Source organism: Leptonychotes weddellii, chromosome 9 (assembly GCF_054177405.1).
Source record: "Leptonychotes weddellii isolate Sample4059 chromosome 9, ASM5417740v2, whole genome shotgun sequence".
Taxonomy (NCBI): domain Eukaryota; kingdom Metazoa; phylum Chordata; class Mammalia; order Carnivora; family Phocidae; genus Leptonychotes; species Leptonychotes weddellii.
This window is the reverse complement of record NC_138377.1, coordinates 41,623,455-41,649,512: the sequence shown is the minus strand read 5'-3', so window position 1 is coordinate 41,649,512 and position 26,058 is coordinate 41,623,455. Positions and strand designations below refer to the sequence as shown.

The window sequence follows — 26,058 nt, the reverse complement described above, 5'->3', positions numbered from 1 at the left end:
CAAGAGAGCATTTCTTACGACTTATTTTATATCATTTGTTTTCCTCATCCTAAAAAGTTGAATAAAATCTGTTTGATTCAGTTCTCCAACACATATTTTTGTCTTTTTTAAAAGTACATTTATTATAGTCCTTTAAATTCTTTAGTAAATAAACTATTTAATAACCAAAATGAGTTGTATTTAGATGATGGGCTTTTGAATTTTAAAACTGTACCCACACTCAGTGTTCCTAAGAGTTGTTATACAAAGCATAGACGTGAATGTCTATATTGATAATGGAAGGTCTTTGTTTACTCTTCACCTACTATGATTAGGCTGTGCGATAGTTAATTGAAAAAGTACATGCACATCCATAACCTTTTTTTAGATTATGATTAAAAGTAATATTTGCTAACAAATGTGACTTGGTTTTCTTGATTTATGTGAGATGATCGTTCCCTTTTTAGAATGTTAAGGTCTGGACCCTCTTCCCAGAAAAAGTCACACATACATACACACAATTTTGCATATACTAAAAGGAGATTTATTATTTCCCAAGCTCACCCATTGACTGTAGGTATCTATGGATACCAAGCTAAGAGTGTCTGATGTAGGGGATGTTGATGTCAGAAATGTTCAAAGCAAAAGTTCTGTTACCTACACACAATTCTTTTCATATCATGTGGAATTAAAGCCTTAACAAATTAAAATAGGAAATCATCATTGGGCATCAATTGAGATCTTATTAAAGGTGCTGTTTAAAAAAAACCAAATTGACTTCAGTTTAATAAAGACTAAAGAATGTATGATATATGATGTGGGTAATTATACAATCATTCTTCAAATTAAAAACTTACTAGCAGAGTATAGTGTGTCTTTTTATAACTTTAAGAGGTAGAGAACAATTTTCATAGTGGTAGAGAAAACGGAGCACTCAAGCTAACCATCAAATAAATTACTGAACAAGTTCTATTTCTATATATGTTGGCAGTATGTTTCATAAAAATGACAATATAAAAATAATACGATGTTTGTCAAGGGGGTCTTGGTCAAATATCCATGTGATTCTTTTAACTTTATTCATTGTAATTAGCAATTTCGTTAATGACTTTCTCACCTTTCTACTTTGGTGTTTTGTTTTTTTTTTTTTTTTAAAGAATCAGTTTGGTTTACAAATCTTGAAAGTTTAAGTGTGGATTCTTCTGCTTCTACGTTTGGTTTTCCTCATCTGTTTAAAAATAAAAAGGGTAACTATCTCCCTAGGCCCAGAGAAAGTACCCTGTACCTCACCTCTATTTATAATATAGTATTAACAGACTCAAACTCCTTTTTTAAAAGATAATGAAAGCCATGTAGTTTAATATATATAATTATATATAATATTAATATTTCAATATAAACTTAGAATGAAAGGGAGAGAGCTTTCTTCAGTATGATGTATATACTGAGTGAACTATCAGTTGTTTCTTGTTCTTAGGATTTTCTATTTGCCATTGTTTGAGATTTTCTAGTCATGTTCCCAAGTATTAAAAGTCCACCGTTTCAGTTTGCTTAAAAGTGATGGGTGTTTCATTTTCTGTGTAGCGTAACATAGTTTTAAGATGAACTCTTCATTTATTACTCTTTTGGTTATAACCTCACCACAGATTGCGCCAGGATTCTGAGGGAAGAAACTACAGTTTTCCTTTCGGATGCCAGTTTCTGGTGGCTATATGTTTTACCCGTTCTTGTGCTACAGAAGGGATTTGCGTCCTGTCTGGAAAGGGCAGAGATGGTCTGGTTTCCCACTGCCTTTCCCAGGACATTCAGTCGTTCCCTCCCTCCTGCCGCAGCCCCACCTCCTTCACACCCGGTGAGCTTCGGCCGTTGCTCCTCCGAGGCCCCGCCCCCTGCGTCTGCGCTCTGGCAAAGGGGCGGGGCGGCGGCGCGCTGACACCTGGCGGCCGCGGGGGGCGGGCCGAAGGCAAGCGTGGGCTGGGATTGGCTGGGGCAGTGCGGGGAGGGCGGGGGAAGGAGGGGAGACGGTTGTAGGGCTTTTGCTTGTGCCCGAGCCTGTGCGGCCTGAGGGGCGCGGAGACTCAGGGGGAGGGAGACGGTAGCAGCATGGCGGCAGGGTATGAGCCGCCCAACCCTCCTCTTCCCCGCTGTCGCCGCCGTCGCCGCCGGAATCGCTGGGACCCTTTAGTCTGCGTGTTTTAGTTGTAAGCCCGCTGCCCGCCCGTCAGTCCTCCGGTCCACCCGCCCTCCTTCCTTTCTCTGCCACTGGCAGCCCGAGGGTCGGGCGGGCCGGGTAACTCCCACTCCCACCCCACCCACAAGCCCCGGGGCCGGGACCATGGAGGACGTGAAGCTTGAGTTCCCCTCGCTCCCGCAGTGCAAAGACGACGCCGAGGTGAGTCTGTCCGGCGACTGCCACGCACAGGCCTCCCCGTGTGGCTCCTCGGCCGCGGGGCGACCCCAGGCCCCAACCGTCGAAGTCTCCAGCTCCACCGGAGCCCTGTTGCCTCCTGAGACCGTCCTGGGACCTCGGGGAGGAGCGTCCCGCTCTGGGGCGGTGTGCTTTGACCCTCACTCACTGAGCACCTTTTCCCCTCCTGAGATCCTGCGGAGGGGCTGCTGGGTCTGGTCGACTTAATTAAATGGGAAGGGCAAAAGCAGCCGTTTCTCCCCCAGGCTCGGTGTCTAGAACTTACTTTGAGTAAGGTTCCCCATTTTATTGACAAGGCAGTACGAGGGTAATGTTTTAAATCTCCATTTGAGGTATATTTTTGGTGTCATCGATTCGCTTGTGGGACACATGGCCCCACATGTGAAATAGATCTGGGGCCTGAACTTTCGAAGTGCACCTTCAAAAAGTTTTCCAAAGTAGTTGTTTTGTTTTTGTTTTTTTGAGGCAAAGCCTTGGCCCGCAGAATAAAATGTCACAAAGCTAGCACATTTGAATCTAAAAACTTGCCCTTTGGAGGGGAGTTGATACTGAGAATGAAATTCTTTATAACCTGTTCTCCTGATTTCTAAATCGGGATTCTTTGTACTCCACCTTACTTCTTCTTTGCCTAAAGTTTGTATTGAGTGTTTTCCCCCCATCTATTGCTAGTTTAAAATAAAATGGTGTTACACTCTACTAAATTAGAATTTTCTGAAGACTAAATTAGTAACGAGACAAGGATACTCAGGAGAAAAAAAAAAGACCAGGATACTCGGTTATGCTCTAGTAGGATCAAGAAAGATTAAAATTTCTAGTTCTAAATACCTTAAAAATAATTGGAAAATAAGGCTGTATTTTTAAGAAACCATTCAGTTTATACCAAATATTCTTTTGAATATCTTTTGGGGTTCTCATTTTTTATTTGGAGGGATCCTTTGTGGTAGTAGTCTTTCAGTATTTCATATTTTAAGAGTAGGCTGTTAAATAGAAAAAAAAGTTGAATTTAGGTTATTTAAAAAAATAAATTTACACTTTTTTGTTTAATATGGAATAATGTGAATGAGGAATATGCTTTTTTCCTTAAAACGATCCAGTGATTTCAGTCTGGAAGCAACCCTAAGACATAGTGTAGAGCATTCTCTCTTTTCAGGTGAAGAAATTGTAGCTTACTAAGAATAAGTGATATGCCAAGGTAACAGTAGTGTAAGACACAGTTGAGAACCTTGGTCTCTTAATTCCTAAAACATTGTTTTTAATGTATCTCAATTCTTCCCTTCTCTGATGTTAAAAATTCTAGTTTAAAATGTTTACAGACTTGCATTTGATCTTTTATTATGTATGTGTCTTATTCCTGTAAAAATTATAAAATCTTAACTGGGAATATAGCTTTCCTCTGCAAGGACAGAAGTAATGCTTAAATCCTAGTAGATAATGATGCAAATACTATTTACTGAAAGCCAGTTCATTCCTTTTTTCATAGCATTGGATGTTTGTTTTCTTTTTGGTTGCAAGTGACAAAAACCAACTCAGACTAGCTTAAACAAAAGGAGAAGTAAATCCAGAAAGGTAGGGGTGCAGCTGGTCTCAGGGACTTGACTAGACTGTATTATAATGCATCAGAACTGCCTCTGCTTTCTCTCAGGGTTTCTGCTTGTACTCTGGCTTCTCCACAGATAAGGAGTTTGACTGTCAGTTCCTTCAAGGTCACACCCTTACAGAGCTTACACACTGAGGAGTAGTATCTCTCTAAGCTTCACAGGATTGGCTTAACCTAGCTCATGTGCCATCCTTTGGATCAGTCCCTATAGCCAGAAAAGGGCGAATACAATGAGGAGCCCAGACTCAACTTCTATGGCCACGGGAGTGAAGTTCATCATTGGTAGCCCTCCTACCAAAACCATAGGAGCATTTCCACAGAAGATGGGGGTTGCTTTCTGGGCAGACAAAACTATAAATAACCATTAAATAGGGCATATAGTTACTCACGATAAACTAATAAAACAGAATGTTAATTTTCTTTTTTTTTTTAAGCTTTATTTATTTGAGAGAGAATGAGATAGAGAGAGCATGAGAGTGGGGAGGGTCAGAGGGAGAAGGAGACTCCCCGCTGAGCAGGGAGCCTGATGTGGGACTCGATCCTGGGACTCCAGGATCATGACCTGAGCCGAAGGCAGTCACCCAACCAACTCTGCCACCCAGGCGCCCCAGAATGTTAATTTTCTAATATCCCATGAGATTTAATGGTCAAATGGTCTTACACAGTTACGGTGACCAGCCAATAAAATGTTCTTCCATCTAGGAAGCATTTCATGGAAACCTAAATTACAATCCAAATCTTGTTTTTGTAAAATGGAATTCAAGTAGAGAAATTTTAATGCATGCTCTTAATGATTGATGTGATCAATCTTTGACAGCTTGATGATCCTGTCACCTCTGTAAGAATATTACTTCCACATTTCTTGAAATACTAGTCGGGGCATTCTTTTAGGACAGTCCTAGCAAAAATTTAACTGTTCAGATTGGTTTGCAAAAAGATTGTCACTCCTTTGTTTAAAACTTTGCTGTGATTTCCCATTGATTTAAGGATGAAGTTCAAACCCTTAACGTCTGCAAGGTTGTGTGTGATCTGCCATCTGCCTGCCTTTCTAACCTCATTATGAGCTACTCTTCCCCTTGCTCCCTTCTCTGCCCTAGCCATGTTCATCTTCTCTTGGTTCCTGGAATGCTTTGGTTCCTTCCACCCTCCCACCCCCAACCAGGACTTTTGTGTTTGCCATTTTCCTCTCTGTGACTGCCAGCACTACCCTTGTCTTCACCCAATTAACTATTTGCTCTTGGTAAGTTAGATCTCACTCTAGGTATCATTTCTTGAGAAAAGTGTTCCCTGATTTTGCCAACTCCTCCTGCTCCCCTCTCCCACCCTCTCACCCCCTGCCCCAGAGTAGTTTAATCCTCCAGGTTTATAAGTCTCTGTAGCACTTGGTACTTTTATACCTACCTTGTAAAAGATACCATACTGGTAGTTTGGGTCAATGTCTATTTTCCATGATAGACTGAAATTTTCATAAGGGAGTTTATTCACCAGTATGTTCCTGTCTTATTCCCCACCCTTTCTTGCACTTAACACACTGTCTGGTATATACCATAAGTTTAACAAATGTTTGTTGAATTAATGAAAGAATCTTGATTGGTTTTGGTAGTAGAGTCTTGTGACAGGATTATAGTAGTTTCTCTTTAGATGTGAAGAAAAGAGCAGCTTACACTGCCAACTTTTAAATAAATTAGTTGCATAGTTAGGGCTGTTGATTTTATAATTCAGAAATTAATGTTTTCAGATAGAAAGTGTAATATAATTTATTTCAGTTGCAGTTTGGCAACTTAAATGTTACTCTATTTTTCTTTCTCCTTTGTTTCCCATAGTACAGAATAAAAAATAGGAATTGCTTAATAGTTCTGATTGAGGATCCTTTAAATTTAGAATGGTGCTTTTTAAACCTGACTGTAGAGTAGAATCACCCAGGGGGCTTTTTAAAAAATAACCATTTCTGGACCCTACCATCACCTATTCTGATTTAACTGGTCTGAGATGGAGTCAGATAATTCTAGCTGCAGCCAGGTTTATGAGTAACTGACTTAAAAGGATCTTACTTGAATGCCCTTCTGTCTCTTGTTTTTAGAGTGAAAAACTCCTTTGTCCTTTGGTTGAAGCAAAACTTGAAATAGGGATGAGAATTAAAGGAAAGGGCTTATTATGAAGAGGGCTGTTTTTTTTAGAGAAGAGAAGCTCTAGTACTAATTTTTCTGTTTTGTGAAATGTCCCAGCTCTAGTATAGTATTCTGATGATTAATTTTTTCTCTGAACTGCTCCTCCCATCAACTAAAATTCATAATCTATTTTGGTATTTCTAAAGGTTATGTTTCATCCAGCCTGATCCATCTGAAAATAAGAATTAAGTTTTTATTTTATTTTAAGATTTTATTTATTTATTTGACAGAGAGATAGCACAAGTAGGCAGAGAGGCAGGCAGAGGGAGAGGGAGAAGCAGGCTCCCCGCCAAGTAGGGAGCCCGATGTGGGACTCGATCCCAGGACCCTGGGATCATGACCTGAGCCGAAGGCAGCCGCTTAACCGACTGAGCCACCCAGGCGCCCCAAGAATTAAGGTTTTAATTTATCTAATGGTTACAGCCTATATTTTTTGCTGCGTTTATTATTTACTGATCTTTGAACATTTTTCTATCCCCTAAGTGCAGTTTTATAGCTCGTGTAATTGCATTTGTATGAGAAGAAAGGAGAGAACATGAAAGATGTTTTAATATGCCATACCTTCTAGCTCATATTGGTGATTGAAGGATTTTCACTTGTGAATTAATTTTCATCAGAAGCGTAGTGTTTTGGGGCACCTGGGTGGCTCAGTCCTTAAGCGTCTGCCTTTGGCTCAGGTCATGATCCCAGGCCCCGCATCGGGCTCCCTGCTCAGTGGGAAGCCTGCTTGTCCCTTTCCCACTCCCCCTGCTTGTGTTCCCTCTCTCACTGTGTCTCTGTCAAATAAATAAAATCTTGAAAAAAAAAAAAGAAGAAGCGTAGTGTTTTACAATGAGAGGTATTTTGATTTAGCTGGCTTGCTTTGTTTTGAAAAATACAGTTGGACTGCTTGGCTAATCATCTAAGTTTGGGAAACTGATTCTACTAATTAAGTACAGTAGTAATTCACAGTAGATCATTGGGAATCTGCCCCATTACCACTACCATCCCTAAAGTGATGGATTTTAGCAGCCTTGTGGGCAGGCTGAGATTAAGATTGAGTGTGATACAGGCAAGATTTGGTTGTTAGAGACATGTTCAGACAGATGGCCATCTGGTAGAGCAAGACCGTGAGCATGAATGACTTAAAATCTTGATCTAGTATGCTAAAAACATTAGCAGAAGTGATAGGCAAGACAGGATTAAGATTTGTTTTGTAGGGTGGGTATCAGGGCTAGGTAAACAAAGAGGGTGGAAGCTTGAGATCAAAATCTAATTCTAGCACTAGGAATCTTCTGTGAGAGAAAGCCTTTTAGATTGCAAAGGATCCACGCCTATTACAGCAAGTCTGACACTCAACAAAGTAGGCTGCTTTTTTGTGCAGTGAATAGGAATAATTTTTCATTCTCTCCTGCAATACAACTTGCTTTTTACTCCTATAATATCTTCCTTATATAAATACAGCATACACATTCTACTGTATACAATCTTTCGGAAGCTCAAAATTTCTTTGAAGCCTCTTACTTCACTTAAAACTTCAAGTAAGTTTTACATTCTATCCCATATGGTCACGTTTGTTTTAAAATAAATAAAAATAAAACTCAGTGGCCAGCCAGTGAAAACACTTTTTCTCCAAAAAAAAAAAAAAAAATCTTTTGGTAAAATTGATATTCCAGAGGAAGCACATTTATCCTGTGCCTTTGAGTGCCTTCTAGCATATATGGTGCCAGATATTCCCTGGAATATATGTATACCATTTTACTATATACGTCCTTCTGTTTTTCTTTTTTCATGCACAGTTTAGAAATTTTATTTTAGTTAAACTCAAAAGTACACATTTCTTTAATCGCTTTTCTTCTTTCTCACAACTCTGATAAGTTTCTTCAGGAAGATAAAGCTATTAGACTAATCAAGAATCTTTAAAAAAAAAAAAGGGAAAAAAAGATCTAGCACCATATATCTCCATAATGTACATCTATCATGTGCTTATTTTGTGGCAGGCACTATGCTCGATGTTAGGGGTACCATGATGAAAATGACAGTCTTTGGCTTAAGTTCTTTAAAAATTTTTTAATATAAAAAGTTTATAATATATTGGTAAATTAAACGCACATTCATTTTGTACAGATAGATTACATTTCCCCCTCTACTGGCTTGGAAATTATATGCTTTATTTCTGTTAATCCCTATAGGTTAATCACCATCATTTTATGCAGTCAGTATTTGTCTAAATACAACTATGTCTGCCATATAGTTCCTTCTTACATTGAGAGGCTGTATAGTGCCAGTGTTTCTGAAGTCAACTGCTTAGACTTCAAAGTTAAGTTACTTAGGCTCTTTGTGCCTAAAGTAGAAATGTAAGAGGAAACAATACCTTTTCTTTTGGGGAGGTGCAGAGAGAGAGGGACAATATTAAGCAGGCTCCAAATAGGCAATGAATATTATGATTTCTGTAACCACAGTTTAGTTTTATCTGTTCTTGAACTTCATATAAATGGAATCATGTAAAATGGACTCTGTTGTTTATGACTTTGTAAAAAGATTTGAGTGTGCTTGGGGGAGGGGCAGAGGGAGGGAATCTGCAAGCAGACTCCCCGCTGAGTGTGGAGCCCAGCTAAGTGTGGAGCTCATCGCAGGACTGGATCTCACCACGCAGGACTGGATCTCACCACCCATGAGACCACAACCCGTGAAACCAAGAGTCAGATGCTCTGAGCTGAAACCAAGAGTCAGATGTTTAACATCATGACTGAGCCACCCAGGCATCCGTTTATGGCTTTTTTCATTAAACATAATATCTGTGGAATTCACCTATATTATGCTTATGAGTAGTAGTAGATTCTTTTTTATTGCTGAGTACTATTTCATTGTATGATAATTGTCATGATCTCAGGATCCTGAGATGGAGCCCTGCGTGGAGTTCCTTGCTCAGCAGGAAGTCTGCTTGGGGCTTCTCTCTTCCCCTCCCTCTCCCCTTCCCTCTGCTCATGTGCTTGCATGCTCTCTCTCTCCCCCTTAAATAAATTTTTATTTTCTTTTTAAAGATTTTATTTATTTGAGAGGGAGAAAGAGAGAGAAAGGGAGAGAGTGAGAGCACAAGAAGGGGGAGGGAGAAGCAGGCTCCCTGCCCAGGCTCCCTGCTGAGCAGGGAGGCTGATGCAGGGCTCCATCCCAGGATGCTGGGATCATGACCTGAGCTAAAGGCAAAGTAAACCACCCAGGCTCTCCTTAAATGAATTTTTTTAAAAAAATTAAAAAAAAATCTTTTGTGCCCTTTTAAAGATCTTTGCTTTTTCCAGGGTTGTAAAGATATTCTATGTTTTCTTCTAGAAGTTTTGTCATTTTTTGCACTTGTGTTTATACATACACACTTTTTTCCCCATATATTCAAGTATGTATTGAGTGCCTATTATGTGCCAGGCACTGTCATCAAGTGTTGGAAATAGATGCAACAGTGAAGACAGGCAAGATGTTTTTGTGTGGGGAGGGTTTGCCGGCAGGGGCGGGGCGGGGTGAGAGGTCAGGATCAGAATTCATTTTATTTTCTAGACATTTATCTAATTGTTCCGGTACCAGTTGTTGGAAGGACGTTTTTTTTTTTTCCTCCATTGAATTGCCTTCTTTCAGGAAGTTAATTGGCTGCATATGTGAACGTCTTTTGGACTCTTCTTTTCCATTCCTCTGTTTGCTTTTAGTCTGGAAAAAGAAATTCTCCTCTTCGTGTTTGGTATACTGCTATTTACTGTGTATTTCTTTCCCCTTAATCTTGCTTGGGATTTAGTGGGTTGCTTATTTCTGAGGTGTGGTGTCTTTAACCAGTTTTGGAAAATTTTCAGTAACATCTTATGTAATATTATCTCTCCTTTATTTTCTCTATCCTTCTTCTGGAACTTAGATTTTATGGATGTTAAACTTTTAAATTCTATCTTACATGTCTATTAACTGATCATATTTTCCAAACTCTGAATTTAGGTCATTTCTTCAGTTCTATTTTCCAGTTCACAAATTCTCTCTTTAACTCCGTCCTTTCTTCTGTTTAGCCTATCCACCGATTTTTAATTTCATTTGTATTTTTTTTCATTTCTACATATTCCTTTTGGTTCTCTTAATAAATTTCTTAATCCTTGGTCATACTTTTGATGCTCTCATACTTTTGATGCTCTAAATGTATTATATTTTTCCATTGTCCTAATATCTGCAGGCTTTGTGAATGTGATTTAGTTGTATCTGTTTTTTATGGTGGTTCGTTTCCTCCTCTTTTTTTTTTTTTTAAATTGTGAGCTCATTGAAACTTATCTCTGATCTAGGTTTAGGGTATGCTTCTCCAGAGAGAAAATGCATTTGCTTTTCCCAAGAACCAATGGACACTATCTACCCAGGACCACTTGACACTGAATTTTCACTTGGCCTCACAAAAATAATTGAATTTTATTTTATTTTTATTTTTTTTAAAGATTTTATTTATTTATTTGAGAGAGAGAATGAGAGAGAGAGAGAGCACATGAGAGGGGGGAGGGTCAGAGGGAGAAGCAGACCCCCCCGCTGAGCAGGGAGCCCGATGCGGGACTTGATCACGGGACTCCAGGATCATGACCTGAGCCGAAGGCAGTCGCTTAACCAACTGAGCCACCCAGGCGCCCAAAAATAATTGAATTTTAATGCCAGACATGAGCGAAGGCCAGATTGTAGTTAGGAAGACCCCATCCCACCACTACTACCACATTCTACTCAGACCTAAAGCTAAGAAAGGCAAGAGTACTCATTTCTATGGGGTTGAGGTGAGTTCTCCCTCCCTCCCCAATCTCCCCAGTTTATCATTCACTGAGTGTTGCCTTTTGGGATCTCAGCTTTTTGGTATCGATCTGCCTTCCCTCTTTGATCAGGTCCTACGCTTTGTCTTACGTCTCACATGTACAGTATCATTTTAAATAAGGCCATGGTGAGGATGTGGAACAGCTAGAACTCCCATACATTGCTGGTAGAAGTGTAAGTTCGTTTTGGAAAACTTTTGGCAGTTTCTAATAAAGCCAAATATAGGCCTACCCTGTGACTTATTAATTCCATTGCTTTTTTTTTAAATTAACATATAATGTTTTATAGGGGCGCCTGGGTGGCTTGCCTTCAGCTCAGGTCGTGATCTCAGGGTCCTGGGATCAAGCCCCACATCAGGCTCCCTGCTCAGCAGAGTCTGCTTCTCCCTCTCTGACCCTCCTCCCCACTTGTGCACTCTCTCTCTCTGTCTCAAATAAATTAAAAAAAAACAACATATAATGTATTATTTATTTCAGGGGTACAGGTCTGTGATTCATCAGTCTTATATAATACCTAGTGCTCATTATAACACACACCCTCCCCAGTGTCCATCACCCTGCTACCCCATACCCCCCACTTTCTTTTTTTAAGATTTTATTTTTTTAAGTAATCTCTACACCCAGTGTGGAGTATCAACTCACAACCCCAAGATTAAGAGTCACATGCTCTTCCAGCTGAGCCATCCATGCAACAACATGGGTGAATCTCACAGACATTAGGTTGAGTGAAAGAAGCCAGGCATAAAATGGTACTGTTGTGATTCCATTTATATTAAGTTCAAGAACAGGCAAAACTAATTTATAGTGATAGAAGTCAATAGTCACCTCTGAAGAGAGGATATTGACTGAGAAGAGAAGGAGGGAACTTTCTAGGATGATGAAAATCTCCATCTGGGTGGTGATACATGGATGTATTGCCTGTGAAAGTTCATTGAGCTCTACATTCAGATTTGGGCATTTTAACACTTCATTGTGTGTTCTTTTATACCCCCATTTTAAAAGAACAAATACAAGGCTATGAAAGATCAGCAGATCCTCTCTGGATATGGCTTCTTAGGGTTTATAGCCTACTAATATCACATTGCCAAGATCCATTTTCAACATTAAAGACAAAAAAATACTTTGTTTCTTTATTAAAAAAGAAAAATTGCTGACTGTATTGCAGGAGTACCATTCTGTCTTTTCTGTAGCCAAATCAAGAGGTGCATTAGATTGAACACAACCCAAGGAAGTATTGGAAGCAAAGAGTTTTGGGGCACCTGGGCAGCACAGTCAGTTAAGTGTCTGACTCTTGATTTCGGCTTAGATTATGATCTCAGGGTTGTGGAGCCTGCTTGAGAGTTTTCCTCTCTCGCTCTCCCTCTGCTCTCTCTCTCAAAAAAAAAAAAAAGGAGAAGAAAAAAGAAAGCAAAGAGTTTTTATTACTTGTCACAAGGAGACAGGGAAATGGCTCTCAAAGTACTGTCTCCTCTTGGGGTTCATGCATGAAACTTTTATTCTGTGTGCTAGGGAACAGGGCCAGGGAGCTTGATACATTAAGGAACTTACACATTTTGTTACCTAGGTATTTGGTTTCAACTGCTCATGCTTAGTACGTCAACATGCTAGTGCATACATTGTATGTTCAAAAAAAATGGTTGGAAAATCTGGCCCTTGGGAGGAGATCTTTATATTATAATGAGCTAGAGGTAACTTTAGGGCAACTCGGGGCTTCTGTGCAGGTCCTCAGCTCCAAACTGGCTCAAACTGGTTCACAGAAGAGGGTATCTGATGGCACACCTAGCCATAGCTTCTTGTTCTGCAAAACAGACACATTCTTTCCTGCTTTGCCCCCTTGCCCCTCCTCCCTTCTGCTGATAGCTTGAAGCTCTCTGATAGGAGTAATTCTCCATTGCATCCTAGCTAAGATTTCTGTTACAGATGTATAACATTTCTACTTTATGTGTTAAAAATACTTTTCTGACTTGGAAAATCTAGGTTTAGGGTAAAGGGAATTCCTTGCACTATTTTTAACTTTCCTGTAACCCTAAAATTATTTTAAAATGAAAAAGGGTTTGTTTGTTTGATTTTTTGGATAGGTGGAAGGGGCTGAGGGAGGGAGAGAGGCAATCTCCACTGAGTGCAGAGCCTGATACGGGGCTTGATCATATGACCCTGAGATCATGGCCTGAGCCAAACCAAGAGTATGACACTTAACTGACTGAGCCACCCAGGCACCCCTTGTTTGTTTGTTAATTTTTTTTAATTTAAATTGTTTAGATTGGAACAAATAGCAAATGTACTTCTTTTTTTTTTTTTTTTTGATTTTATTTGAGAGGGAGAGAGTGAGTGAGAGCACGAGTGCACACGAGGAGGGGGAGGGAGAAGCAGACTCCCCGTTGAGAAGGGAGCCCCACATGGGCCTTGATCCTGGGACAGTGGGATCATGACCTGAGCTAAAGGCAGACACTTAACCAACTGAGCCACCCAGGTGCCCCCACAAATGTACTTCTAAGCATGTCACTATATATGGTTGTAGAAATTGTCTGCATGCAGCATTCACTGGATATTGGCTTAACAAGGCACATATTTTCTGCAAATTATTTCAATCACAGAGTATTTAAAATAAAATAACATTTTTGGGTTAAAAAAATAAATTCAATTTAGTTAACATACAGTGTGTTACTAATTTCAGGGGTAGAATTTAGTTGATTCATCAGTTGCATATAACACCCAGTGCACATTACATCAAGTGCTCTCCTTAATGCCCATCACCCAGTTACCCCATTCCCCCACCCAGCAACCCTCAGTTTGTTCCCTGTAGTTAAGAGTCTCTTACGGTTTGCCTCCCTCTCTGTTTTTATCTTATTTTATTTTTCCTTCCCTTCCCCTATGTTCATCTGTTTTGTTTCTTAAGTTCCACATATGAGTGAAATCATTTGGTAGTTGTCTTTCTCTGAGTTATTTTGCTTAGCAGAATGCTTTCTAGTTCCATCCACATCATTGCAAATAGCAAGATTTCATTCTTTTTGATGGCTGAGTAATACTCCATTGTGTATATATACCACTTTATCCGTTCATCTGTCCATGGACATCTGGGCTCTTTTCATATTTTGGCTATTGTGGGCATTTCCACTATAAACATTGGGGTGCATGTGCACCTTCGAATCTCTGTTTTTGTATCCTTTGGATAAATACATAGTAGTGTTGGGGCATCTGGGTGGCTCAGTCGGTTGGGCATCTGGGTGGCTCAGTCGGTTAAGCATCTGCCTTCAGCTCAGGTCATGATCCCAGGGTCCTGGGATGGAGCCCCACGTTGGGCTCCCCACTTGGCGGGGAGTCTGCTTCTCCCTCTGCCTGCTGCTCTGCCTACTTGTGCTCTCTATCTCTCTGTCAAATAAATAAATAAAATCTTAAAAAAAAATACATAGTGTAATTGCTGGGTTGTAGGGTATTGACATATAATGTTATATTAGTTTCAGGTATATTACATAGTGATTGGACAGTTCTGTACACTGCCCAATGCTCACAATAAGTGTAGTTAACTTCTGTCACCATACAAAGTTATTCCAAATTATTGGCTATATTCCCAAACTGGAAGTTTGTACCCCTTAATTCCTTTCACCTGAAAATAAAGGATTTTTTTAAAAAGCTCTTCCAGTTTTCACTTTAGAAACCTTATTTCTGTTTATAATTCTGAGTTTTAAGCAACCAAGTTAGAAACTTTTGGAATATAGTCCATTTACAAATGAGGACTATCTGTACTTTGATTCTTCATATCAATTCACTGTAACTGCTTTTTTCTTTTCCCAATTTTTCTTTATTTTTTTAAGAAGATTAATTTATTTATTTTGGGGAGGGAGGGGCAAAGAGAGAGGGGGAGAATCTCCAGCAGACTCCCTGCCTCTCAAGGAGCCCAGTGCAGGGCTTGATCCCAGGACCCTGAGGCCATGACCTGAGCTGAAATCAAGAGTCAGGTGCTCAACCAACTGAGCCCCCAAGGTGCTCCTCTTCTCTCAACTTTTTTTTTTTTAAAAACATTTATTTATTTTAGAGAGAGCGAGAGAGAGCATGTGCGCACACACAAGCGGGAGGAGCAGAGGGAGAGGGAGAGAAAATCTCAAGCAGATTCCTGCTGAGTGCAGAGGCGCTGGGGCTGATCTCTCGACCATGAGATCATGTGAGCTGAAACCAAGAGTCAGGCACTTAACCGACTGTGCCACCCAGGTGCCCCTTTGCCCAGCTTTTAAAATGTTTTCTGTCTTTTGCCATTGGCATTTTGCATTATTTTCCAGTTTATTTTGGTCTGCATTCCAAAGACAGAATGAACTCTATACTTTCATGAAGTGTATCTTTAAAGGGAATCAAACTAAAAGAATCTCAAGCCCAAGTAAGATATGAAAAAGGCTGATAAGCATTTGGAGGTTTAGGTCAGGGATGGCAAATACCTATCACCTAACATTCTTTCATCTGTTATGTATACTGCTCATTGATCACTGTACTTAAGTCTTTCCTCACACAGTGTTTTAGCTATCTGCTGCCAGTTGGTTAGAGTTGACATGAATCACAAAAAGGCTATTTGACATTTCTGATTTGGAGGATCAGTTTTGGGGAGAAATTTCTGGAATATCTGTTTTAATTAATGAACTATTCCATCCACTGTATGAAGTAACATAATTGTAATTTTGGAAGCGCAGTTACCTAAGGAATACCTTAATCATTGTTTCTTTTTTTTTTTTTTAAGATTTTATTTATTTATTTCAGAGAGAGAGTACACAAGCTGGGGGAGACAGGCTGAGGGAACAGGAGAAGCAGACTCCCCACTAAGTGGGGAGCCCAATGTAGGGCTTGATCTCAGGACCCTGAGATAATAATCTGAGCCGAAGGCAGACACTTAACTAAGCCACCCAGATGCTCTTTAATCATTGTTTCTTGTCACTTAAATTTTTCAGGTGTTTGCGAAGCCAGTTCAATCTATAGAATATTCTTAAAGTACAATGTATTTTTTAAAAAATCCATACACTTTTATGTCACATCTTTAACTTTTAATTGGGTAACATTTTTTATATGTCATTTACTTTTATTCTTGTGTTTTCTTTCCATCTTTAAGGAATGGACATACCCTATGAGACGAGAGATGCAGGTAAGATAACCTTTTTGTTTATTCAAACCAACCCATATTATTATTATTATTAAATAACCTAATTTCACAAAGGATTTGAGACCTGTTGGCTCATGATCTGTAAGTTCATTGAGTCTTTTAAAAATCAGCATATTTGAGATTAATCATGGATCTTAAAAAGATAGGAAATGAATTGTTGCCTTCCTTAGATTAGAATCATGGACATAGTAATATATGTATGTGCTTAATGAATCACTTTGTTTTTCCTTATCTGAAAAATTGGGTACAATATTTTTATTCCTTTTGAAAACACTTTGTATTCTGTGTCTGGCTAGTTTAGATAAGTCCAAAAGAGTTGACTATAAAGCAAATCACTCTTGAATAATTGCTCCTTTTTGTGTCTGATTTTCAGTCAACTTCCATAATGAAGTCCTCCAGAAGACTGAGTTGAATACTCCCAATATGGAATGATAAAATGTTAACCCTCATAGCAGTTTTTCTTTTCCATTTCTTACCATTTACGTCACTCTGCTAGCCCCAGAATCAAGCAATGTCTCCTGTTTCCGGGAAACCTTGACTTATAAAAATCTGTTTCTTTTCTCTGTTAGTAAAAATTCTCTTTTTCTGAAAGTATCTGAGTACCTGTGGGGCATTTTACTTGGTGCTATGGGGAATGCAAAGATGAGTAAAATGTAATTTCTGCCCCCAAGAAGCTGGTAGGAGACATCAGACCTATACACAAATAATTACAATTTTTCAAAGAACTGAACTGCAAAATTGCACTATATTAGTATCTAGGATATGATACAGCCCAACTAAAATCTTTCTATATTGAATTCACATAGAATAAATTTTAATCTAGCATTTGGAAGGTATTTATTTAAAATTGTTGAAACTGTCAGTAGGCAAACATTTGATATTGGTCTTTTTTAAACTTTGCAATAATACTTTTATGAACTATAGGTAACAACAGATTTGGCTGAATAAGGTTTTGTGTAATTCCAGAGGGGTAATTTTCTTTATGCCTAATTTATATCTTTTTTTTTTAAGACTTTATTTATTTATTTGACACAGAGAGACACAGCGAGAGAGGGAACACAAGCAGGGGGAGTGGGAGAGGGAGAAGCAGGCTTCCCGCTGAGCAGGGAGCCTGTTGTGGGGCTCGATCCCAGGACCCTGGGATCATGACCTGAGCTGGGCAGATGCTTAACCGACTGAGCCACCCAGGTGCCCCATGCCAAGTTTATTTTTAGACTATAGCAGAGAATATAAGTAAAATTAGAGATGTTTCATTAATATAGGGGCACCTGTATGGCTCAGTTGGTTAAGTGTTGGACTCTTGATTTTGGCTCAGGTCATGATCTCAGGGTCAGGAGACTGAGCCTTCCCTCAGGCTCCATGCTGGGTGTGGAGCCTGCTTGAGATTCTCTCTCCTCCCACTGCCTCTCTACCCCTCTCTTTAAAAAAATAAAAATAAAAAGACAGTCATATAATATGCTAATTTTACCCAAAGTGCTTCTAAAAAGTACTGTGGAAGTTCAGATATCTGACTTTTCAGAACTATATTTAAACTTTAAATGTCTCATTTGATATTATAAAGCACATCTGCATTTCTCTTCCCAATCATTTGCTCAGTGTGGCTAGAAAATGTTCCCTAAATTACAAGCTTTTTAGCAAATTATTATAACAATTATGAAAATACTCCACAAATCCACTTATATGGTACATAGTTTGTATAAATTTAAATTGTTAATGGTAAATATCTCAATTTTTTTTTCCCTAGGAAATTTTACCTGGATTGTTTTTAGGTCCATATTCTTCTGCTATGAAAAGCAAGGTATGAACTTTAGATTAGGTTCATCAAGAGACTATTAACCAGCTTTTTTGGAATAAATTTTTTTAGTAGTAAGAGTTTTATTTGAGGGAAGGTCCACAAATACTGCATGTTACTCTGGAGTACCTACCTCTTTTTAGATTTTACTGGACTAGTGATTGTCAGGTGTGTCACCACAGATCACAAATAAGTATATATGACATTTTAGTTAATCATTCCTTATCAAGGGTAAATGTGTGTGTGTGCATGTGTATGCACGTTTTAATTGATAAAATCTGATTTCTGTTTTTCCAAACTTCAGAGACCTGGATGCTCCAGGCTGTAAAGTGTTATACCATATATATCTGTCTCCTGTATAGTCAAACTGAAATGGATTTCTTTAGTTGACACAGTTAACAGGGTAAATCTCATTTTAATATATGAAGCAATTTTGTTGCCACTTCCTACAGGATTCAGTCCTATGAATTAGGACAGTGCTACTAATTCGCTTTGAATTATAATGTGAAACATACCACATGCTTTCCCCAGTACCCTATTTAGAAGTCAGCATTCTTGTGTATAATATCTATCTACAGTAAGTTCTGTAAAAAAAAAAAAAACTGTAGAATTTTTAACTTTAATGTTTTAATATATTAGTTTTAGATGAGTAGGGAGTTTTTTAAAATTAGAGTCATTTCTTTGAAACTGGAAGGCTTTTTGACTATTGAGGTATACATAAGAGTAAACCTAGTTTTGATGGCCTACAACTAGGTTGGAAAGGGTGGGGTGTTGGTAAAAAAAGAAAAAAAAAAGTACTAAGGAAAAGATAGATAACTATAGACTTAACTGTGACTTACTTAAGATAAAGTCCAAATAATGTAGTATTTGCTGGCCTTCAAAATGGTTTTAGATTATTTGCTTTTTGTATTCCTACAGCATTTTATAAATATACCTATTATAGTATTTGTCACATTAAATTACAAGTATTTCTTTATAGATCTGCTCAAAACCTCTCCCCTCTCAGTTTCACCATGGTCTAATTATTAGACTGAGGAAGAGTTTCTATGACAAAATTTGATTATTTCCCATTCTGAATCACCATAGTACAGCTCATATTCCTTTTCATATCATCATCCAAAAGATATATAATAACAACAAATAATAATAAAAATAAAGAAAGCTTAGGGAATAAATGCCTTTTCTAATACTCATTTAGTTAAGCCTACCTTTTATTGCATTCAAATACATTTAAACTGTTTCTTTGTGTATAATTTTTCTGCGGTTTGTAGGTATGAGATTAGGTCATAATTTGCTTCATACAAATGAAAATCCATTGAAAAGTAAAAAATATTCTGTGTGCTTTTACATTTGGGTCCTATTTTGTTAAGGTTTGTTTTTTACTCAGTAATAGTCTAATATGCCTTCAAAGCTTGTTAAAGCAGGTTTTCATCCGTAGTTATGTATATCTTCTATGGTTTCTCACACTAATAAAGTAGGTATGAAAACTTCTTCATATATATATCACAGATCAAGTATAAACAAAAGAACAGATGTTGAATACATTTTGGAGGTTTAATAAATATGAATATGGAACATTGATTAAATATTACTCCTACCAAATGCTTACCTCCCTTCTAACTCAGGATGCACTCAGGAAATACAGAGATAGTTAAACTCTTATCTAATCTATGCCAGACATAGGAAAATTTGCTGCAAAAAAATAACATTTAAAACTTGAAAACGACACTTTCTTAGCTTGGGCTACTATAATAAAACATCATAGACCAATGGCTTCAACAACAGACATTTATTTCTCACAATTGTAGAGGCTGGGAAATCTGAGATCAGGGTGCCAGCATGGTTAGATTTTGGTGAGGGCCCTCTTCCTGACTTGGAGATAGCTGTGTTCTTGCTGTATCTTTCCATGGCAGAAAGAGGAAGCTCAGATAGTTCTTCCTCTTATCAGGGCACTAATTCCATCATGGGGCTTCACCCTCATGACCTCATCTAAATCTGTGTCTAATTAACTCCTACTAAAGGCCCCATCTCCTAATACCACCATCACCTTGGGGATTAGGGCTTCAACATATAAATTTTAGAGAGGCACAAATATTCAGTCCATAACAAATATAAATTATTCTTTGATTTTTCATGGATTATTAGTATTATTGTTATAGACTATTTAATGCAGAAAGTGGGAATTAAATATATAGGAGTATAAACTGAAAGTATCATAGAAAACTCAAGATTATGAATTCTGATTCCTCTTGCCAGGATGATTTTGTTCATTCATTTATTGAACAGATAATTATTGAACAGTTTATGTGTTCAGGGTACTGTTACACATACTTAATATGAATCAGTGAACAAAATCCTTGTTCTCATGGAATTTACATTCTAACTATTGAAATAGCATGTCATGTTATATATATATCATGTCATATACATTATATATTACATGTATATAACATGTACATTATCAAACATCATTATATTCACTGAAACCTATAATCACTTGCAAATAAAAACTTACTTGATAATATCTAGGATTGTCATATTAAATTGCTTTAAATGTAGAGCCAAAAAAGCACCACAGAATATAATATCATTTGGAGTTGCCAGTTTTAACTTTAGAAGAATTTTTAAACTGAAATGTTACTAGTCTGTGAACTGTATAAATTAATTCTGGCTTGTAGTAGAAGAAGTATACTGGGAGAGGCCTGGTGTAGTCCAGAGATCTGGGCCCTGGTACTGCTATTAACTGTGTCAGTGATGTTCAGTAACTGTATATGCCTTAGTAGTCCCTTCTAAAAAATAAAGGCTTTAGTCAGTATACGTGACTACCACTTACTGAACACTTGCCATGTGCTCCAGGCATTGTGCCAAACACCTGACAGGGGTAATTTGTCCAACCACTCAGTGAAAAGGTTAGTATTTCCCCCATTTTCCCATGGGAAAACTGAGCCGCAGAGCTGGAATATAGAGCTTGGGCTCTCATGACTCCAAAGCCCGTGCCTTTAAATTAACTACTATCTAGTATTGTTTCTGAAATAAATTATCTTTAAGGTCTCAACAAGCTCTAAAATTATGTAAAATAATCCTGTTAGCCTTTTGAGGATATGTAGTATATATTAATCTTGAATCACTGAAATATCTTGCTGATCACTTCAGGTATTTTATTACAAAATTAGCTTTAATTCCCTGTACTTAAAGTTCAGATATGGTTATGCTAATTGTAGTGTTCGGCCCTATCTATTTTCAAACATCTGTGTTACAATAAGATGATGTTTTGTATTTTAAACTATTTCTTTCCCTGTCCCTCTTTTTTTATAGCTACCTATACTGCAGAAATATGGAATAACCCATATAATATGCATAAGACAAAATATTGAAGCAAACTTTGTTAAACCAAACTTTCAACAATTATTTAGGTAAGAATTACTGCTGTGATTAATTAAAATGTTATGGGCAGCAAACATGTAATGTAGTTTATATTTCAAGTTGATTTTATTATAGCAGTCTTCTGTACGTACCTGTTTTTGTGGGTGTGTGTGGTTTTGTTTTTTTGTTTTCTTTTTCTTCTTGGTGTTTTTTTTTTTTTTTTTGGTGAGCAGTAAAGCAAAGTTTATGTGATAAGTAAAGTGATGGTACAAAGCTCCCGAAGAGGGAGGGACCCAAGAGGGTTGCCCTGTACATATCTGTTTTATAAGGATGGTTATATAGTATATTACCTAAAAAATAAGTTTCCTTTAAATTTTAAATAAGTAATGCGTATAATGCAGAATTTTAAAGATTCAAATGCATGTACAGTATGTATACTGAAGAGGTTCCTTATTTCTATGCCTTAGATACTCAGTTCCCCTCTCTAGAGGCATCCACTCTTACTTTTTGAGAATCCTCCCGGGGTTATATGTTACATATATACAAGCATATTCCTATAGGTAAATTTTTTTTTTTTTTACACTGGCTTTAAAAATGTTAATATATTTTAGAGATTGCTTCATATCCTTACTTAGATGCATTGGTTTTTTAAACTTGTATAGTAATCTGTTGTATGGCTATACTAAAATTTATTCAGCCTGTCACCTATTGGGCATTTTAGGTTGTTTCCAGTCTTTTGCTAATATAGTGGGTATCCCTAAATATGTCATTTAATTCATGTGTGAATATATCAATTGGATAAATTTGTAGAAGTGGAATTGCTGGATCAAAGAATGTGAGCATTTAAAATTTTAATGGATGTTGCAGATTGCCCTCCAGTGAGTTGTATCAGTTTACATTCCCACTCTGAAGTGAATGACTCAATTTCCTAGAGTAAAAATGATGTCGCGTATAGTTCTAATTTGCCTTTCTCATTATAATGAGTGTGGTTGAGCATTTAATGGTTTTTAATGTTATTTTAACTTTATTTTAAAAATAAAGAATATGTATTACACATGGTACAAGAAAAGGGTAGAAAAAAGGTATATAAATAAAGTAAGTCTCTTTCCTCCTCTAAACCCAGCCATCTAGCTTCCCTCCTGGGAGGCGGCTACTATTAACCCTTAAATATCATTCTAGAGATATTCTGTGTGTATATAAAAGCATGTATGTTAAAAATATTTTAATTAGCTGCTTTATTGTTTGTAAAAATGAAAGCATCCTGAGTGTCCATCAGTATAAGACAACTCCCAAGTATATCGTGAAAATGTATAATAGGATACTGTAACCATGAAAAAGAATGAAATATTTCTAAGTGTGTTGATTGGGAATAATCACTAAGATTTATTAAATTAAAAAAGCAAGGTGTACAAACAAGTGTATACTCTCAGTGTGTTTAAAAATATATACAGTATATTAGGCATATATTCTTGTACATGCATAGAAAATTTCTAGGCTGAAAGACCAGAAATCTGACAGTGGTTGCTTCTGAGAAGGAAATTCAGGGTCTGGGATGCTAGAGGGGCCTATTTTTTATTGCAAATATTTTTATACTGTTAGAATTTTTTACCATGTGTACACATTTTTCAGTTAATAAAAGCTTGTTTTAAAAAAGGAATGTCTATATTCTAAAATAAAATAGATTGAATTTTTTTTTCTAATTGTAAAAGAAATCCTTGGTTTTGGGGTGCCTGGGTTGGCTCAGTCAGTTAAGCATTTGCCTTGGGCTCATGTCGTGATTCCAGGGTCATAACGTCGCAAGCCCTGCCTTGGGCTCCCTGCTCAGCAGGGAGTCTACTTCTCCCTTTCCCTCTGCCCTTCCCCACTGCTCCTTCTCTTTCTTTCTCAAATAGATAAATAAAATCTTAAAAAAAAAAAATCCTTGTTCTTTATAGATACTTTGGAAAATACAGAATGATGCCAAGAAGAATATAAAATCATCCATAATTCACAACCTAGAGGAAACACTTTAGTTAACATTTTGGCATATTCCTCTAAATCTTAACTGTATTATACATATGTGTATTATGTCTACACACATACAGACTTACATATATTATAGAAAATGCCATGATACTTAAAAATGCCATACTATACATTTCTAATTTGTCTAGAGTTTTTGTTTTTAGTACCAAAATGTCCTGGGTACAGCTTCTTTATCCTAATGGAAGAACCCTTTCTCCTTAGATTTGGAATATTGGATTATAGATTGATAGTTCTGCTAATAGTTTTGTTTCTGTTTTTTGTTTTTTAAAGATTTTATTTTTAAGTAATCTCTACACCCGGTATGGGGCTCGAACTTACAACCCTGAGATCAAGAGCTGCAACTCTATGGATTGAGCCAGCCAGATGCCTCTCTGCTAATAGTTTTTTGTTTTGGGGGGGGTTTTCTTTTTGTTTTTTTGTTTTTAAAAGTAGGCTCCACACCCAGCATGGAGCCCAACTCAGGGCTTGAAATCACAACATGAGATCGAGATCTGAGCTGAGATGAAGATTCGTATGCTTAACCGACACTCAGGCACCCTGACTGCTAATAGTTTTTAACATTCAAAATGAAATGCAGTAAAATATTTTAGATTGACTCTGAATTAACTTTTTTTTCTTAAAGCAGTGTTTTATGTAATAGTTCAGTCTACACAATCACTTTAGGATACAGTCATTGTCTGAATCCTTTTGGTTTTTACATTGGATTATCCTTGGATACTGAGTTTCAGCTTCTCTCTGATAAACTCTGAATTTATTGAAGTTGTTACCACCTAAATGATCGCTTTACTAACTACTTAAATGATCACTAAAGGACTGTCATTTTTAAGGCAATATTGACTTTAAAAATTAATTTTGTAACTTGATTACTATAGGTGTCACCATACAGTACATCATTAGTTTTTGATGTAGTGTTCCATGATTCATTGTTTGCGTATAACACCCAGTGCTCCGTGCAATACATGCCCTCCTTATGGTGACTAACATAATAAATAAATAAGAAAAAAAAAGAAAAGAAAAAAATAATTACTATAGTTGTACCAATAAACAGGGGCTCTAGGATAGGTTAGGAAGGTTTTCACAAAATAAGCCTAGCATATTAATAATGTCTTATTATCAGTATTTTCCAAAGTGCAAAATTATAGGACAGGTAGTCTCTTGGTTGATTTTTGCTCTACTGAAGGTTAGTTCAAGCAATGAATGTTTGACTCATTGCTCTGTTAAACTTCCATTTTGATTACCTTCTTCTCTTTCAGACTTTGGGCTTCCTCTGAATTGTCCTCTGTAGCATTGTGAGGAGGGAGCAGAGGGCCACTCAAAGAAGAATCTTCTAGTCCATGGGGAAGTTAGTAGAAATAGAAGAATAACAGTAAAGAATACAGACACTTTTTCTCTTTATATTATAGGTCCACTCTGATCTAGAGGAAAGTTTTCTTCCTTCATGTGATTTTTCAATTTTAACCAGATAGATTTTTTTTATACAAAGGTATCAGAAATGTTAACTTATTATTTAAGGCTTTAAATGCTGTGCATTTAAACAATATAAAATCTATGACCCAATTCTTGGGAATATGATACTTTGAAAGTTGTTTTGCATTATTTTCATGGTTGTCAAGAACTTTTGAAGTTTTTTATACACAGAGTTTTATCTGAAAGTGTGCTTATCACGAAATACTCTATTTTCAGATATTTAGTCTTGGATATTGCAGATAATCCAGTTGAAAATATAATACGTTATTTTCCCATGGTAAGTATCCTGCTTTAATTTCATTTAAATTTTATGATTTGACTTCTTAATTATGGTTCTAAAATTTAATAATAATGAAACTAATTCCTTCCTATGCTGCTTTTACTTTGTTATGACTGAAAATTGTGGGATTATATTTTAAAGAATATTTATTTTTAAAACCTTTTTATGATCTCCAAATATCTGAGAAATCACATTTTGAATATATTAAATTCAAATTAAATTTTAGATCCTGTATAATTTCTAAAATTTGTAATAGGTGCATTTGTAGCATTTTGGAAATTCTTGAATGAAGGCAATTTTTATTAATATAAATAAATTTTTTCAGTATATTTGTTTTACCGTATGTATATTTTATGCTTGTATTAATCCACATGTTTTATTAAAACACACTGTCTTTTGCCTTCAGACTAAAGAATTTATTGATGGAAGCTTACAAACTGGAGGTAAATAATATTTTCTTTACTTGCTCAATATTTAGTTTTAGGGGACTCTGTGTTAATGTTTTGTTTTTTGTTTTTTAAAGATTTTATTTATTTGAGAGAGAGAGAATGAGAGAGCAAGCACACGAGAGAGGGGAGGGTCAGAGGGAGAAGCAGACTCCCTGCCGAGCAGGGAACCCGATGCGGGACTCGATCCAGGGACTCCAGGATCATGACCTGAGCCGAAGGCAGTCGCTCAACCAACTGAGCCACCCAGGCGCCCACAGTTAATGTTTTAGTTAACATTTGTCTTAAATGCAGGATATGGAAGTTGCAATTGTATGTAATAGACTATTCCCAAATTTGTTTTTTCCCAACTCCTTGTTTCATTTGGATAGGCTTTCTTAAATATTCCTATATAACTGTTTTCCAGTTTTGGGTCACTTTTAAATCCCTTTAATTTCAAAGTATAAATTGTAAAGATTGAAAGTTAATAAATATCTAAGTGTGGTATGTATAAAATATAAAATGTTTAAGAAAAGATTTATCATACTGTGATATGGTACATGGTTTCAGTATATTTTAGTTGCTGAATTAGATGTTTTTTTGT

At 37.1% G+C, this 26,058-nt stretch overlaps 1 protein-coding gene across 3 annotated transcripts in view; it reads left to right on the top strand.

Moving 5' to 3' along the window:
- Nucleotides 1–1,978: 1,978 nt before the first annotated feature.
- The window catches only part of STYX (serine/threonine/tyrosine interacting protein), a 43,372-nt gene continuing 19,292 nt past the window's right edge, over nt 1,979–26,058 (top strand). For 2 of the 3 annotated variants that reach the window (XM_031030464.2, XM_006735561.3), the window contains exons 1-6: nt 1,979–2,371; nt 16,052–16,084; nt 17,847–17,900; nt 21,210–21,307; nt 24,966–25,026; nt 25,436–25,472. In XM_031030464.2, the coding sequence (XP_030886324.1) occupies nt 2,315–2,371; nt 16,052–16,084; nt 17,847–17,900; nt 21,210–21,307; nt 24,966–25,026; nt 25,436–25,472 (340 nt within the window). In that variant the 5' untranslated portion in view covers nt 1,979–2,314. The remainder of the gene's footprint in view (nt 2,372–16,051; nt 16,085–17,846; nt 17,901–21,209; nt 21,308–24,965; nt 25,027–25,435; nt 25,473–26,058) is intronic. The other variant, XM_081830497.1, reaches the window with a different exon arrangement.